The sequence below is a fragment of the Athalia rosae genome, chromosome 5, assembly GCF_917208135.1.
Source record: "Athalia rosae chromosome 5, iyAthRosa1.1, whole genome shotgun sequence".
NCBI classification, from domain to species: domain Eukaryota; kingdom Metazoa; phylum Arthropoda; class Insecta; order Hymenoptera; family Athaliidae; genus Athalia; species Athalia rosae.
In genome coordinates this window covers 10,615,937-10,630,125 of record NC_064030.1, presented here as the reverse complement: position 1 = coordinate 10,630,125, position 14,189 = coordinate 10,615,937, and the positions used below count along the sequence as shown (strand labels likewise).

At 39.9% G+C, this 14,189-nt stretch overlaps 1 protein-coding gene across 1 annotated transcript; it reads left to right on the top strand.

The window, feature by feature from the left end:
- Positions 1-11,588: 11,588 nt before the first annotated feature.
- On the top strand, positions 11,589-13,104 carry LOC125500882. The gene is made up of 2 exons (XM_048655036.1): positions 11,589-11,882; positions 11,955-13,104. The coding sequence occupies exons 1-2, from the start codon at positions 11,589-11,591 to the stop codon at positions 12,768-12,770; spliced, it is 1,110 nt and encodes a 369-aa protein (XP_048510993.1). The 3' UTR covers positions 12,771-13,104.
- The last annotated feature ends 1,085 nt before the right edge of the window (positions 13,105-14,189 follow it).

Here is a 14,189-nt window from a genome sequence, read left to right as displayed (position 1 = left end):
CGTGCAGAATAGCCGGCGAAATAATAAATGGCATTAACCTCCAACTTTGCGCTAGAGACTGATGTTATTTCCTCCACCATTTCCTTATTACTATCGTCGCTGAGCACATTTTTATTGATGATATTTTCAGTTGATATCTCTGCCGTGCACGTGGCCGTTTCACCTTCGCAAGGAATAATTACTGTATCCGACGAAGTACCTACGGCATTACCATTATCGTCGGTCACATTATCGACAATGATAGTATCATTATCCGGCTCACAGTTCGCTGTTTTAGGTGGAATCAGCATACGATTGCTCACAACATGTTGTAAATTCTGCCGGAATTGAGTGCTCGTTAGATTACTCCCATACGAAACGCGTTGCCGGATGATTGAGAACACATTCTCCACCGAATCTTGGTTGAGTCGCGCGGTCAGTAGGTAAGCGATATTTTCTTCGACCAAGTCACCCCATAGTTGTAGAATCGAAACTAGACTGAATTTAAATTTGTGAATGTCGGCGGTTTTTTAACAGTGTCATCAGCCATGGTCCACGTACATACGTACCTATCCAATCGAGGAGTTCGCGCATTTCATTCTCTACCTGAATATTTTGTGAACCCAGTGGCCTACGCAGCGGATTGGGATCACTGAGAGTACGACTATTTACCGTATCAAACAAATCGTTTATGTGCTTGATAAAGCTGCCAAGAGCGAACGTACGGTTATCAGCACTGACATCGGTGTTCAGAGTCGACAACGTAAACAAAGCTGCAGAAACACTGTTGCTGAACGACTGCGTCGCGAGTTTGACGCTCATTTTATCGAATGGACCAGGATTAATGTGTCTTTCCGTAAGTCTTGGAACAGCGCGAGCTAAACCTGAAGAGTCTAGGTGATACAGATCTCTCAAAGTCTGCCACGAAACGACACCCTCTCCGATGCGAATGTCGTGTCGTAGCAAAGTGTTCCGCAGAGTTTTTATGAGGTGAGGCCAGTCGAAAAGTCCAAAAATTTTCTGATCATCAATAACGATGTAAGGACGATTGATCGTCATACCAAAATCCCGGAAGACCTTTTGGTTTGGTCCGCTCTGGTCACAAACTAGTACTCTAATATTGAGTTTTATCGAAAGTAACGCGCTGATTACTGATCTGACAAGAACCAAAAGCTTTGATGCTACCACTGGCCCGGCTGATAAAAAGTATGCCACCGGCATTTTCCATGAATAAATCAAACCGCAGACCATGAACACCAATGCGTGAGAAGCTAATTTGCTGGATCTGCCTAACTCCCCAAGATCTTCGAATCCTTCAACAAAATCATTCCTTAAATTATATGACACCCATTTCTTAACGGTCATTTCATCGAACATCAGCACGCACTGACGCTCGTTGGGTGACATGGTTCCGACGATCGTTCGAAATTTATCGAACGCTTCGGTGTCTATGCCGGGTTTCATGTCGAGCAAATTTACCCACTTTTGAATTGAGCAAACGGATGGGAGTTTGAAACCCATACGTAGCAGTACTTTGTACATTTTCGGCGATCGATAGTAAAATGCCAACGTTAATTCTTTTTCATTTTTTTTCCAGGCTGTAAACTTACTCTTCCGCAGTTGCATCTGCATGAAAATCTGAGGAAGACCCGTCACATATCTTCCTACATCGCGTGACATCTGTTCTCGATCGTTGATCTTCCGCGTGAGCTTACGCGGCCCGCGCCTAGCTGCTTTACGTCTTTCATTACGATATTTTTCCGTCATGACGTTCAATTTTTCTTTTAGGGATGTGATCTCATCAGGTGGCAGTGGATCACAGGTAGGTCGGTCGTGTATTTTATCTGATTGTACTGTCTGCAATTGAAGTTGGCAACGATTGAAATGATTTGAATACATACATGAATCGTCACAACACCGGATAAACCATACCTACTTGGTATGTATTAAAGTAAATAAGAATTTCACAGACTTGCACTGAGTGAATTTTATTTGAACCATGTCACATGTTGAACTATACCAGTATTTTAATTAATCTTCAATATTTTGCAGGCTCAGGAGGGGGAATTACCAATATTTGGGCAAGTACAGGCGAAAACAACCAGTACTCAAGAATTAATTGACCAATTCTACTATGGCATGAAATAATTGAAATACAAAATGGAAAAAAAAAGAAATGGAAAATTATGAATTGTGGAAATTTTAAGTAGCGAGTTCTGAAAAGTTGTGCAATATTCGTACCACACTTGGGTATGCGTTGCAATTGAACTACGTTCAATTTGATCACATTTTACCTCGATAATTAAGTTCTCAATTTCGTCGTCTCCATTTGGAATGTCTCGGGTTCCGAGCGTCAATTCCGAGGCCAATTCCCTGATCCGATTCACTAAGAACTTCGTCGTACATTTCCGGAAGAGCATTTTTCTCTAATTTTTTCCGATCCGCATTTACGAATGCGTGTTGCGGAAAATGCACGGAACATATCCGTTTCCACGCAAGCGTTTCTTCCGGCAAATCTAGATAATGTTGATTATCGCCTCGCAACATCCATTCGAGGCAACTTTGTGAATTATACATGAAGATACAGATAATTGACTATTGTTAATTACTGATAATTAATGAGGGATAGTGGTAAAAAAGTAGACGCGTATGAATTTCCGAAGCTGAATACGGTATCGCAAATGTGAACAAAAAAATGACATATCAACAACAACAACCAGGTACATACCTATCGCTATTTTTCAAAGGGAATCTGAAAAAAGATATTCCAGATATCTGGCCATATCTATTCTCGCATCCTTTATAGCAACATTTCATAACCATCATGACTATTTACTTCGAATTACTACTATTTTATCACCTCTCAAATCCTGGATTATTCGCGCGTGTTTACTGTTTACATGTGTAACAATTTTAATCGCCGAAAATGACGCTGCGGGCGACAATCCGTAGCCCGCCGTCATCCAAAGGCATGCATCTTGCAACCGCCAAATTCAAGATCATTGAGACGCATTAGCCGCAGGGAACTTTACTTCAACATCGAATAACGATTGCAACAATAGAAATATCCTGTGATAATTGTCAGTTACGTTGGAATATTTGTAAAGAAGAGATTGCAGATAGTACCTAAGTATATCGGCCAGGTAGCACATTGCATTTGATATTAGTCACACACGGTCGATCATGGACACGAATTTTTATAACGACGATACTTCTAACAATAACAAATACAGTGCGAATAGCACTTACTTGTGAATGCAATGCTATTGTCATTGCTAGTTCTCATATGTATATCTACCACCTGCGTTGTTCGGTTCATGAGCTGTCGTATTGCCATATTCCGCTCGAAATATAAACAACTGATACCTGAAAACGAATGCAATCGTAATTAAATTCACTATACTATAACTCAATAACAATTAATTCACGAAATTCGTACCTACCTGACACTTCAAAGGATAGTAGCACTCGCGAAACGCGCTAATAATGAACTTGTGATTCATTTCTTTTCCTCGGTTAACTCGACAAATCGGTTGCATTTCGAATGCGTGTCGCGGAAAATTTCCCATTCGAGGCAATCAATTCAATTCATTTCAAACATTCCATTCTACGTTTTTGTTATTGGAATCGATTATATCTACTTCTCCAAACCATTCGACGGCGCCAGTATAAGGTATGCATACAGATACAGATATAGATATCAGGGTATTCCCCTGTTAGATTCCAGCAGAAAAATTACAGCAATTCGAAGTTGAATACGATTTCATGATGGCCAATAGTATTTCGACTATATCAACTAACACAATTCGCTATTTCTTCCAGGGATATGAATCTAAAAGAGTTCCCAATTCCATACAACTAACGTCATACGACGTCCTAATGCTCGTCCTAATGTCAATATACGATTTTTTTAGGTACATCTTTGGTGGGTATAGTGAGTTTATGCGATCTCATGAGTTGGGGCAATCACAGAGAAGCATCATTCAAAGCTGATTACAGGATGAAAATATGAACCCAAAAACATAATATAAACAAGTATTAACATGTTTTACGTTTCTATTGAAATTTTGCAAAGCATCGATATCGCTCTCAAGTAAGAGTTTTTTGTACTATGATGTTTCAGGATAGGTGAGAAAAAAAAAAAAAATTTCAATTTTTCGAACACCCGAATTTCGTCACCGGTTTTTAAAAAATAAAAAATTGTAGCGCGCAACTATATTTTCAACAGCCTATTATATCTAGATCTGTAGATGGTATCGGACTTTGATACTAGGTAAATTTGTTCGTCTTGAACCACTACTTTTCTCCCCCCCAAGTGACTTTTGGCGGGTTCTTTAAAAGTCACGGTACGAGAATAGGTGCGTTTGGGTGGATCATCCAACGATGACGCACCATCAACATCTCAACAAATGCAGCCACATCACTGGGGCCACATCACTGGGGCTGCATTTGTTGAGATGTTGATGGTGCGTCATCGTTGGATGATCCACCCAAACGCACCTATTCTCGTACCGTGACTTTTAAAGAACCCGCCAAAAGTCACTTGGGGGGGAGTGGTTGTGGCGGCACTGACTCCTCAGTCACGCCTCTACCGGTAGCAATTTCAAACCAAGCCCCAGTGATGTGGCTGCATTTGTTGAGATGTTGATGGTGCGTCATCGTTGACGGGCTGGTCGTCAGTTTTTCTGACGTAGCAGGGCTTGAGTCTTTCAATTGCAACGTTTTTCTCCTCGCCGTCGACGTTGATCTTGTACAGACGATCAGACAATCGATCTATGACTAGATAAGGCCCCTGGTATGGTGGTTCGAGAGGAGCTTTAACATGATCACAAGTGCTCAAGTCTTTTAGGATAAAGACTCTGGCCTTGGTGTAATGTGCCGTCTGTGTTGGGCGAATGCCGCGCATATATTCGTGGAGTTTTTCAATGAAAATTTTCGGATCCGATGAGAGGTCCCCTGAGACGAAAAATTCTCCAGGAACTCGCAAACACGTGCCGGAGAGCATCTCCGCTGGACTGGCCTAAAGGTCTTCCTTGAGTGAAGTTCTGAGACCAAGTAGTACAGTCGGTAGTATGTCCATCCATGGTTTGGGAGAACAGATGAGTGCTGCTTTCAAAGTTCTGTGCATGCGTTCAACTATACCATTGGACAGAGGGTGATACGCTGTGGTCCACCTTTTTTGTGTGCCCACGAGGTGAGTAAGTGTTTGAAAAAGGGCAGATTCAAATTGCGTACCTTGATCTGCTGTTATTGTGATGGGTGAACCAAAACGAGAGATCCAATGGTTGAAGAATTCGTTGGCTACGGTTTTTGCGGTCATGTTCTGCATTGGAATTGCTTCGGGCCATCTGGAGAAACGGTCAATCATTGTGAGGCAGTATTGATACCCACGTACGTTAGGCAGGGTGATGATATCAATGTGGAGATGATTGAACCTTGAATCCAAGACTGCGATGTGGTTAGGTTGGAGTCTGGTGTGACGGTGAACCTTTGATTTCTGGCATGCGATGCATTCTCGAGACCATTTAGTTGCGTCTTTGCGAATTCCGGCCCAGATGAACTTTTCTCTGAGAAGTTTTGAAGTTGTTCTGCCGTTCGGGTGCGCAGGGTTATGTATCACGTTGAAAACTGTTTTTCTCAAAGTCGTTGGGATGTATGGCCTAACTGTGCCTAAAGATATGTCGCAGAAAATTTGTATGCCTGGTTCGACTGTCAATTCCTGGAGTTGAAGAGTTTCGCCCTGTAGGAGGTGTTGTAGCTCTGCGTCGTTGACTTATTCATCACGGATGTTCTTGGGTCTGACAAGGAGACGGCATAGGTTGGATGTCGCGAATCGGGTTCTTCTTTCGCGTGATGAAAGCTGAAGATCTCCGAATTAACGTCGTTTTTGATTTTTGATCCAATGGGCCTTAGTTCCTGAGATATCGCGATTTGAAAATTTGGGAATTTTGGGCGGAGCCAAGCCGATTTCGGCTCGCGCGTAGATTACATTAAGCGTTAACCTATTACACAAGAGCGGTCATAACCCATACAATAAGACGACGGACTGGAACGCTGAAAGTTTATGCCGTCTCCTTGTGAGTTCAGTGGGCATATTGATCGTGTAGGTGCGTGAGAGTGCATCAGCCACTACGTTGTCATCACCCTTGACGTACACGATGTCCGTGGAGAACTGGGAATGAAATCCAGCTGCCTGAGTTGACGTTCTGAGGCTTTAGTTAATTTTTGCTTGAGAGCGTAGGTCAAAGGCTTGTGATCCGTCTGAATGGTGAAATTTCAACACTCTAGGAGATGTTGAAAAAATTTAATAGACGAATAAATTGCTAACAACTCTCGGTCGTACGTGCTGTAACGCTGTTCTGTAGGGGTAAGTTTTCTTGAGAAAAATCCTAGTGGTTGCCAGACATTGTGAACTAGTTGTTGGAGTTGACCTCCAATTGCGGTGGATGACGCATCAGTGGTGAGAGTAATTGGTACATCAGGAGATGGATAGGCCAGAAGAGTGATGTTAGCCAATTTGCTTTTGGATTCTTCGAAGCCTTTTTCAGCCTCAGTAGTCCAGAAGATTTTGGTTTTGTCTTTTTTGATGGCATGTTTGATGTATTGGTATAGTGGAAGTTGTGAGTGCGCTGCATGCGGAATGCATGTTCTGTAGTAGTTGATGACTCCGAGAAAACGTCTGAGCTCTTCAACTGTGTTGGGCTTGGTATAGTTAAGGATGGCCTCAACCCGCTCGGTGATAGGTGAGTATCCTTCAGGTGTTATGTGGTAACCTAGAAAATCAACTTGAGGCTGACCGAAGACATATTTGCTGATTTTGATGCTAATTGTGAGTGAATGTTGCCGAAGACGCTAAAAGACAATTTTTAGATGTTTTTGATGTTCTGATTCATCTTTTGACATGATGAGGATGTCATCTATGTAGACGAAGATGAAGTCAAGGTCTCTAAATACTGTGTCCATGAATCTTTTGAATCTTTGAGTTGCGTTTCTTAATCCAAATGGCATGACTAGGTACTCACAAAGACCCCAGGGTGTAATTATTGCGGTTTTGTGGATGTCATTTTCATGCATGGGCACTTGGTGGTAGGCTCTGTCAAGGTCGAGCTTTGAAAAGATCTGAGCTCTGTATAAACGTGAAAAAAGGTCGTGTATCAGAGGCGGTGGATACATCTCGGGCTCGGTATCTGAGTTAAGATGACGATAGTCGCCGCAGAGTCTCCATTCTTTGTTTTTCTTCCTTACCATGTGTATTGGGCTGGCATAGGAGCCGCTGGAGGATCTAATGATTCCGTTTTCAAGCATGTCGGAGATTTGATTTTTTGCGGACACAGCTTTTTCTCCCGCGAGTTTGCGAGCACGTGCTGTGACTGGTAGGCCTTTTGTGTTATGCGATGAGCATGATTGATGTTGGTGAAGTTTTTCTTCGAGATTGGCTTAGTTATTTCGATGAAACTGTTGAGCAACTCTGCATATTGTGATGGTAAAGTTGAATCTACAGTCGAAATATTGTAGGTGCGGGTGTGTATTGTTTCTCCTTTAGTTGAAAAAGATGTGAGCGGATCAATGAGGCGTTGATTCCTGAGATCAATGAGAAGATTGAAGTGAGTGAGAAAGTCTGCTCCAATTATTGGAATTTGTACATCCGCAATGATGAAAGGCCAGGTGAAATCTCTGCGTAGGTTTAAATCTAGATGAATAGTTTTGCTATCGTAGGTACTGATAGCTGACGCATTGGCGGCGTACAGCTTGAAGGAGTCCTCTTCGAGTTTTCTGTTGAAGTAGCCTGCAGGTATGATGGAAACAACTGATCCTGAATCGACCAGGAAGTTCTGGTGAGTTGAGAAGTCGTAGATGTGTAGGCGAAGTTCTTGGGTGGGAAGTTTGCTTTTACTGTCATTGACTTCCCCGACCAATGATAGCGGACTTAATTTCCCTGGTTGTCTGTTGGAAGAGGAGCGAATTTGCACGGTTTAATGCACTGACGAGCATCATTGCCCCACTTGTGATGGTAGAAACAGTAACCGTTGCGATTGGGAGTCGTCGATCTGTTCCTGGGGCGATGACCTTGTGAGTTTTGGTCATATCGCGATTTATACTGAACATATGGTTGTTGCTGCTGGGACATTTGTAAAACCTGCTGATGAGACGCCTGACATGAGCAAGTAGGGACGTACCTGAACTGGAAGTTGAGCTATCCAAAGCTCATGTAGAACTTCATCACCGATTGAGTCTTGAGCCAGTTCGCGCATTTCCCGTAGAAGTTGTGAAGGTCTTTTGTCATCGAGTCTCATTTCTTTGAGAAGTTTGCGGAGTTTCACTTGACGAGTTTCTGAGAAGCGATTCAGCATTGCCGCTTTCAAGATGCCGTACTTGTTGTGAACCGGCGGTTTGCTGATGATGTCCCAAAGTTGCTTGCTAGCCTTGATAGGCAGCGATTTCAGAATTTGGCTGTATTTTTGAGTGTCACTGGTGATACGGTTTGCCATGAAATCTGCTTCAGCTATTGCGAACTACATTTCGGGTTCATCCGTTGTAAATTGAGGCAAATGGAGATTAACAGCATATAAATGTCCAGTAGGTAAATTAAAATTATCTGGTGTTAAATGATGAACTAAACTGAAAATTATAACGGTTGGTATTATTTACTTGATTGTTGAAACGGTCTTCTTCCGCCGTGGCCAGGGGCATGGAAGACGTTGAGGGGAGCGAAAGGGAAGAATGGCGGTTATCCAGACCTTGTTAGAATAACGAGCGGTGGAGTATTTATTAATAGTTATAATAGTGAAACTATGATACAGGTATACATATATATTTAAGTTCGGTCGGTACTCGGCCAGAAGGGCCCTGGAAACGCGACCGGTAACAAACATCCACAATCAATACAAAAGCGATAGACAAGAACCGGCTTCGCGCCGTGACGAACTGGGGCACTATTCCTGAGCTCCGTCGAAGGTTATTCGTCTACGAGTGATTCGATTACTCGATATTCGGCCACAAATAGATTCGTGCATTCTCGAGCACCCGTCGAATGGTCGAAGTCACCCGACCATTCGCATACGAGCATCACATGTGATGCACGAAGCGAATGCAATGTTGCCGTACTGTCAAGATTATTTCTACTAATTGGATGGAGGAAGGATGGGAAAGGTGCCACTGGAAAGTGGCGGGCAAACACTTTCGGTTTTGTAAACGTAAACATATCAATCTCCGTTGCGAGGAATCAGATTTGAGTGGTAAGAACAACGTTTCATATTATATCAAAAATAATATCGTACTTTATGTGTGCCGGTAGTGGTACCGGTGCAATTTATATGCATGATCGATGTATAACCCTGCGAGTCAAGTTTTTTATAACGATGAAAATAGAAATGACAATCAAACCTTATTCATCATTATTCAAGGAACAATATTTCAATAATAATTCCAACATATTGTAACATGGCTTCATGACTCATATTTCTGTATAGCATATAAAAATGGAACGTGCGGGAAATCCAACTCAGGATGAGAAAAATATGTTGGTCCACTTCCTACAGCAGCATCCGGAGTTGGTATCTGGAAAATTCAATAAAGATTTCACATATAAAATGGGGCAAAATCTGTGGAAGGAAGTGGCCCAAAATATGAATGCAATACCAGGTGCGAAAAAAGATTGGATGCAATGGAGAAAAGTAAGTAATATATCTAACATTTCTTCATACATACCGTAAGATATTAACTCACTTTATTTAAAAACAGCTAAATATATACCAATATTATTGATAGTGCTGGCAAGATATGCAATTACATGCTAAGAAGAAAAAGGCTAGTATAATGGTGGTTGAGATTATACATATAGACGCATGTGTATATTATTTTTTCACACGAAGTAAAAGTATAAAGTGAACACTGCAGTTAAAATTATAACAATCATATAAGATAATTCCAATTACACAATGTATTCGCAGATTGCCAATAGACCTTTGTTTCAGAAGTTAATGCGGAAGATCGACGGTGAGGATTATCATGCATCTCATCGAATAGATTAATTATATTCGTTGCTAGATCTTTATTCAGCCTAAACAACCGTATGAACTGATCGTCGATCAACTCAAATGGATCGCGTTGACGATTGTAGATTCGTCGTGAACGCTCCTCAAGTATTTCTGCGTTTTCAAGCAACTCTACAGCATTCCAGTTAATCAGACGTTGTAGATCCATACTTGTTATAAAAGTCACTGTGTTCGTCTACTTTTCAGGGCCGTGCCTGACGGGCGTTCATTGCGTGCACCGCACGCAGGCGGCCGAAATTAAGAGGCGGCCAAATCGTTACAAGTTGTTTACTGGGCAAAAATACAATCGGTTTGTTTTCATTAAGATACGAAGTAAAAACAGTTTCTCTAATCTAATCTATCTAAAAAGAGTTTCTCAGAAATAAGAAATGTATAAAAACTGATTATGTCGTTGTAGTATTTATATACCTAGTCATGCAGCGAATCCGAATTTTTTCGAACATTGCACGAGCGAAGAGCCGAAATAGTTTTTTCAATTGACCGGCGTCGCGTAAGCGGTCTTATTCGTCTTATTAGTCGTATTAGTCTTGTAACGATATTAGATTTGAAATTACCGCTGTAGGTATAGCGACGCCTGAGTCAGCTAATGATCAGTCAAAATAACGACTCACCTTTGAAAATATCCGAAGGAACGAAAGGATGACACTCTGGGGAAGACAGTTAACAGGAAAGGACGTGACTGGTATTTTTCCTGTCTTTATTAAAATTTTGATAAAACGTGTTTCTAAACTAAATCCAGTGCGATCCGCTAACTATAATAAAAATAAGACTTATTAATATACAAAACAGTTATCTAAAAACATTAAATTTCACGAATACAACAATATTTTCAACGACAAAAGAATATATAAAAACTTAGAGAGTAAACTCATCAAATCACACAACAGCATATCGCCATTTGAACCATCGACGTCTCAGGATGAAATTCTAATTCCTTGGAGGACCTGAAATTGAAACTACCAGCAATAATTGACCAAAGGAGATTCGGGGAAACAAATTACCTAAGTACGAAGGACGCATTTTGGCCATCCATGTCCTGCTCCGCTTATCACCCTGGAAAAGAAACGAAATGATAAAGCTAAGTTTAAACCAAACATTAAGCCTATAAGAAATTAAACATAGCGATAATGCTCATAACAATATTCCCCAGAGAACATTTTACCACAACCATTTTATTTATACAATTTTAATCTAGTACTGACTATATATTTATATGTAATTACTATATACAACTTACCTACGACTGGTTGTGTTGTCTGTATCTGTGAAGATGTGTGATGGATGAATGTTTCGCGCTTTTTTTATGTTATTTATATAAAACAAAGAATCGAAAAAGTTCACAGTGAGAAGTAAAAGTACCTGAATAATAGTTTACACCATAAATCTTGTTATTATCATTATACTAAATATTATTGTCACCATCACTCAACCAGTAAAACTTGTGATAAAATATAAATTATTACATTGGCGCCCAACGTGCAGGCCTTGAGCCCAAGGTCAAAGTTTTAGGTACAAATGTGTGTGTAAAAGTAATTGTTTGTTTTGTATTTGCCTATGGGTAAGATTATTCATAGTCCGGTTGTAACTAGGTCCAAATCTCAAAACAAAACATTGTCGTCAAGGACTGGAACAACCTATCGTCTTAAAATGGCGCACGGAACGAGCCAGACGGTGGATGAGCAAATGAAGCAGCTCAGGAGAGAGAGAGAAAATATGGAGAAGCAAAAAGCGGATCTTGAATTACGCATGACACAATTTGCAACTTGTCAGGAATTAGCTGATCAAGTTAAGATGTTGCAACGTGAAAAAGATCAACGAGATCGAGCTTCGTCAAGTAACAATATAGAGGTATCAAATGACTCAAATAATACTACCAATCGTTTGTTAGGTGGCCTGATAAATCATTTTCAACATCTCCAGTTAGACATTAAAGCACCAAAATTTTCTGACGAAGATAAAAGTAATCCCATTGAATTTTTACGAGATTTGGAGAGATATTTCAACGTTCATAACGTTAACGACGCAAAACAGGATTGGGTTCTCGGGAGTATATTAGAAGGTCGAGCCAAAATATGGTACGAAGCAAATAAAGAAGTATGCAACACTTATGAAAATTTCAGGAAGCATTTTAAACGGGAGTTTTATTCCGTTCAATACCAAGTTAAAGCTAAGAATCGATGGTCGTCTCGTCGTTATAAATCACAAGATGGGGAATTGCGCAGTTACTTTCGTCGACAATCTAAAGAAGCGAAATATTTTGAGCCCGCGTTGTCTACGTATGAAATAAATTATGCTGTAGTACAACAACTACCAGCAAGGATTCGAGATTTATTAGCAACCATAGATTTTAACAATAGTGAATTAATAATGCAATCGTTATCTAATCTAGACATATCCCAAGAAGGCAGAGAATTTGATAGAGACAAAACTCAAAATTTTAATAGACCAAATCAGAACAGGAATCAAATACAGGGGGTGATATCAAATAATTATAGTCGACAATCTCGTTTTCAATCACGCCCTAATAATAATTATAATAACAGTAATAATTATGGTTCATCCTATATGAATCCCACTGGACACCGTACGTATTATGATACAGTGCCGCAACAGTTTATATTGCCAAACACAAGATATCCACCTCCGGTGCTAGTAAGACCAACAAATTACGATAATCAAGTAGCTAGTAATCCTAACTTATGCCAATTTAATAATCCTGCAACTAATTTAAACTAAATTCGGGTGCGATAAACAGAGATCCGTTATCGTACCGATGGTCAAACGAATTTATCGAGGATCTATCGGCGGATATAGAACCTAGTTGTCAAAATAAAGACGCTGCAAAAGAAAAGGGTCTGAAATGTCCACATCTATTGGTTAAAATAGCAGATATTACCACCTATGCGCTACTCGATACAGGGAGTCAAATAACTTGTATTTCTGAAAGTTTTTATAATCGAATTATGGCTAGTTGTCAGTTTGCAGTACTACCAGTAACGAACATCAAGGTATATCCAGCAATTGGAAAAAAGGCGGTGAGCGTGAAGCAACAAATATTGATAGACTTGTATATAGAGCAGCGGAGAATGACCTATGCCTTTTTAATTGTACCTAAATTGTCTGTAGATGTCATATTGGGGGATGACTGGTTGTCAGTTAATCAAGTAGTATTAAATTATTCTACAGAATCCATAGAAATTCACGGAACGGTAATGGCTAACGAATTTGTGTCGTACAGCCGAGAGTCTGTGAATAGATTGGAGTCTTCTATTAATGATAACATAACATACATTCAAATTATTGATCGTCAAACGATAAAAAATTACTTAAATAAGTCCACCAACGTAGAAGAATCACATTATTCAAGGGTAGAATATCAAGATAATAATCTTTGCCACATTAACTCATTCATTGAGAAAAACTGTACCAAAGGAGTTGGAATAACCGATTTTAATGAGAGCAATATAGAAAATGTTGAAATGAATTATAGTAAAGTTGATAACATAGATAAGAATTGTAGAAACTCAGAGGAGATAAATATTGATAATGAATTATACAATGCAACAGAAGATATGCCTATTGAAGAGGATATCGCTAATATTAATGCTGAATCATTAAATTGTGATAATTTTTTCAATCAAACAGATAGAAATGATAGAAATAATGTGAATTACTCGAATATGGTAAATAGTGATAATTTAGAAATAACTGAGATCGTCAGTGATCCTGGACGAGCTTTTGACAATAAATTTATGGAAAATTTAGATGAACAATCTTTACGTAATGATCGATGTATTCAACAAGTAACATCTGACGAAAACCACTACCATTATTCACAAAACAGCAAAAATTATAACGAAATAGAAGACTACAGTTTCTTCCAAGAATTTCGGATGATCGCGTCAAAACTTATGATACAGGACGTTCGATTTACCGAACCCCTCTTTGAATTAATTATTAAACATAAAAACTTATTCTCTGACAAGCCAGGTTGTGCCACACTATATGAACATCGCATTCAAATTAATAGCAATAGAGCATTTACTCGCAGATCGTATCCAATACCACTATCGCTGAGAAAATCTGTTGACCAAGAAATCAACGAAATGCTCCATGCGGGAATAATTGAGCCGTCGATTAGTCCATTTTGCAATC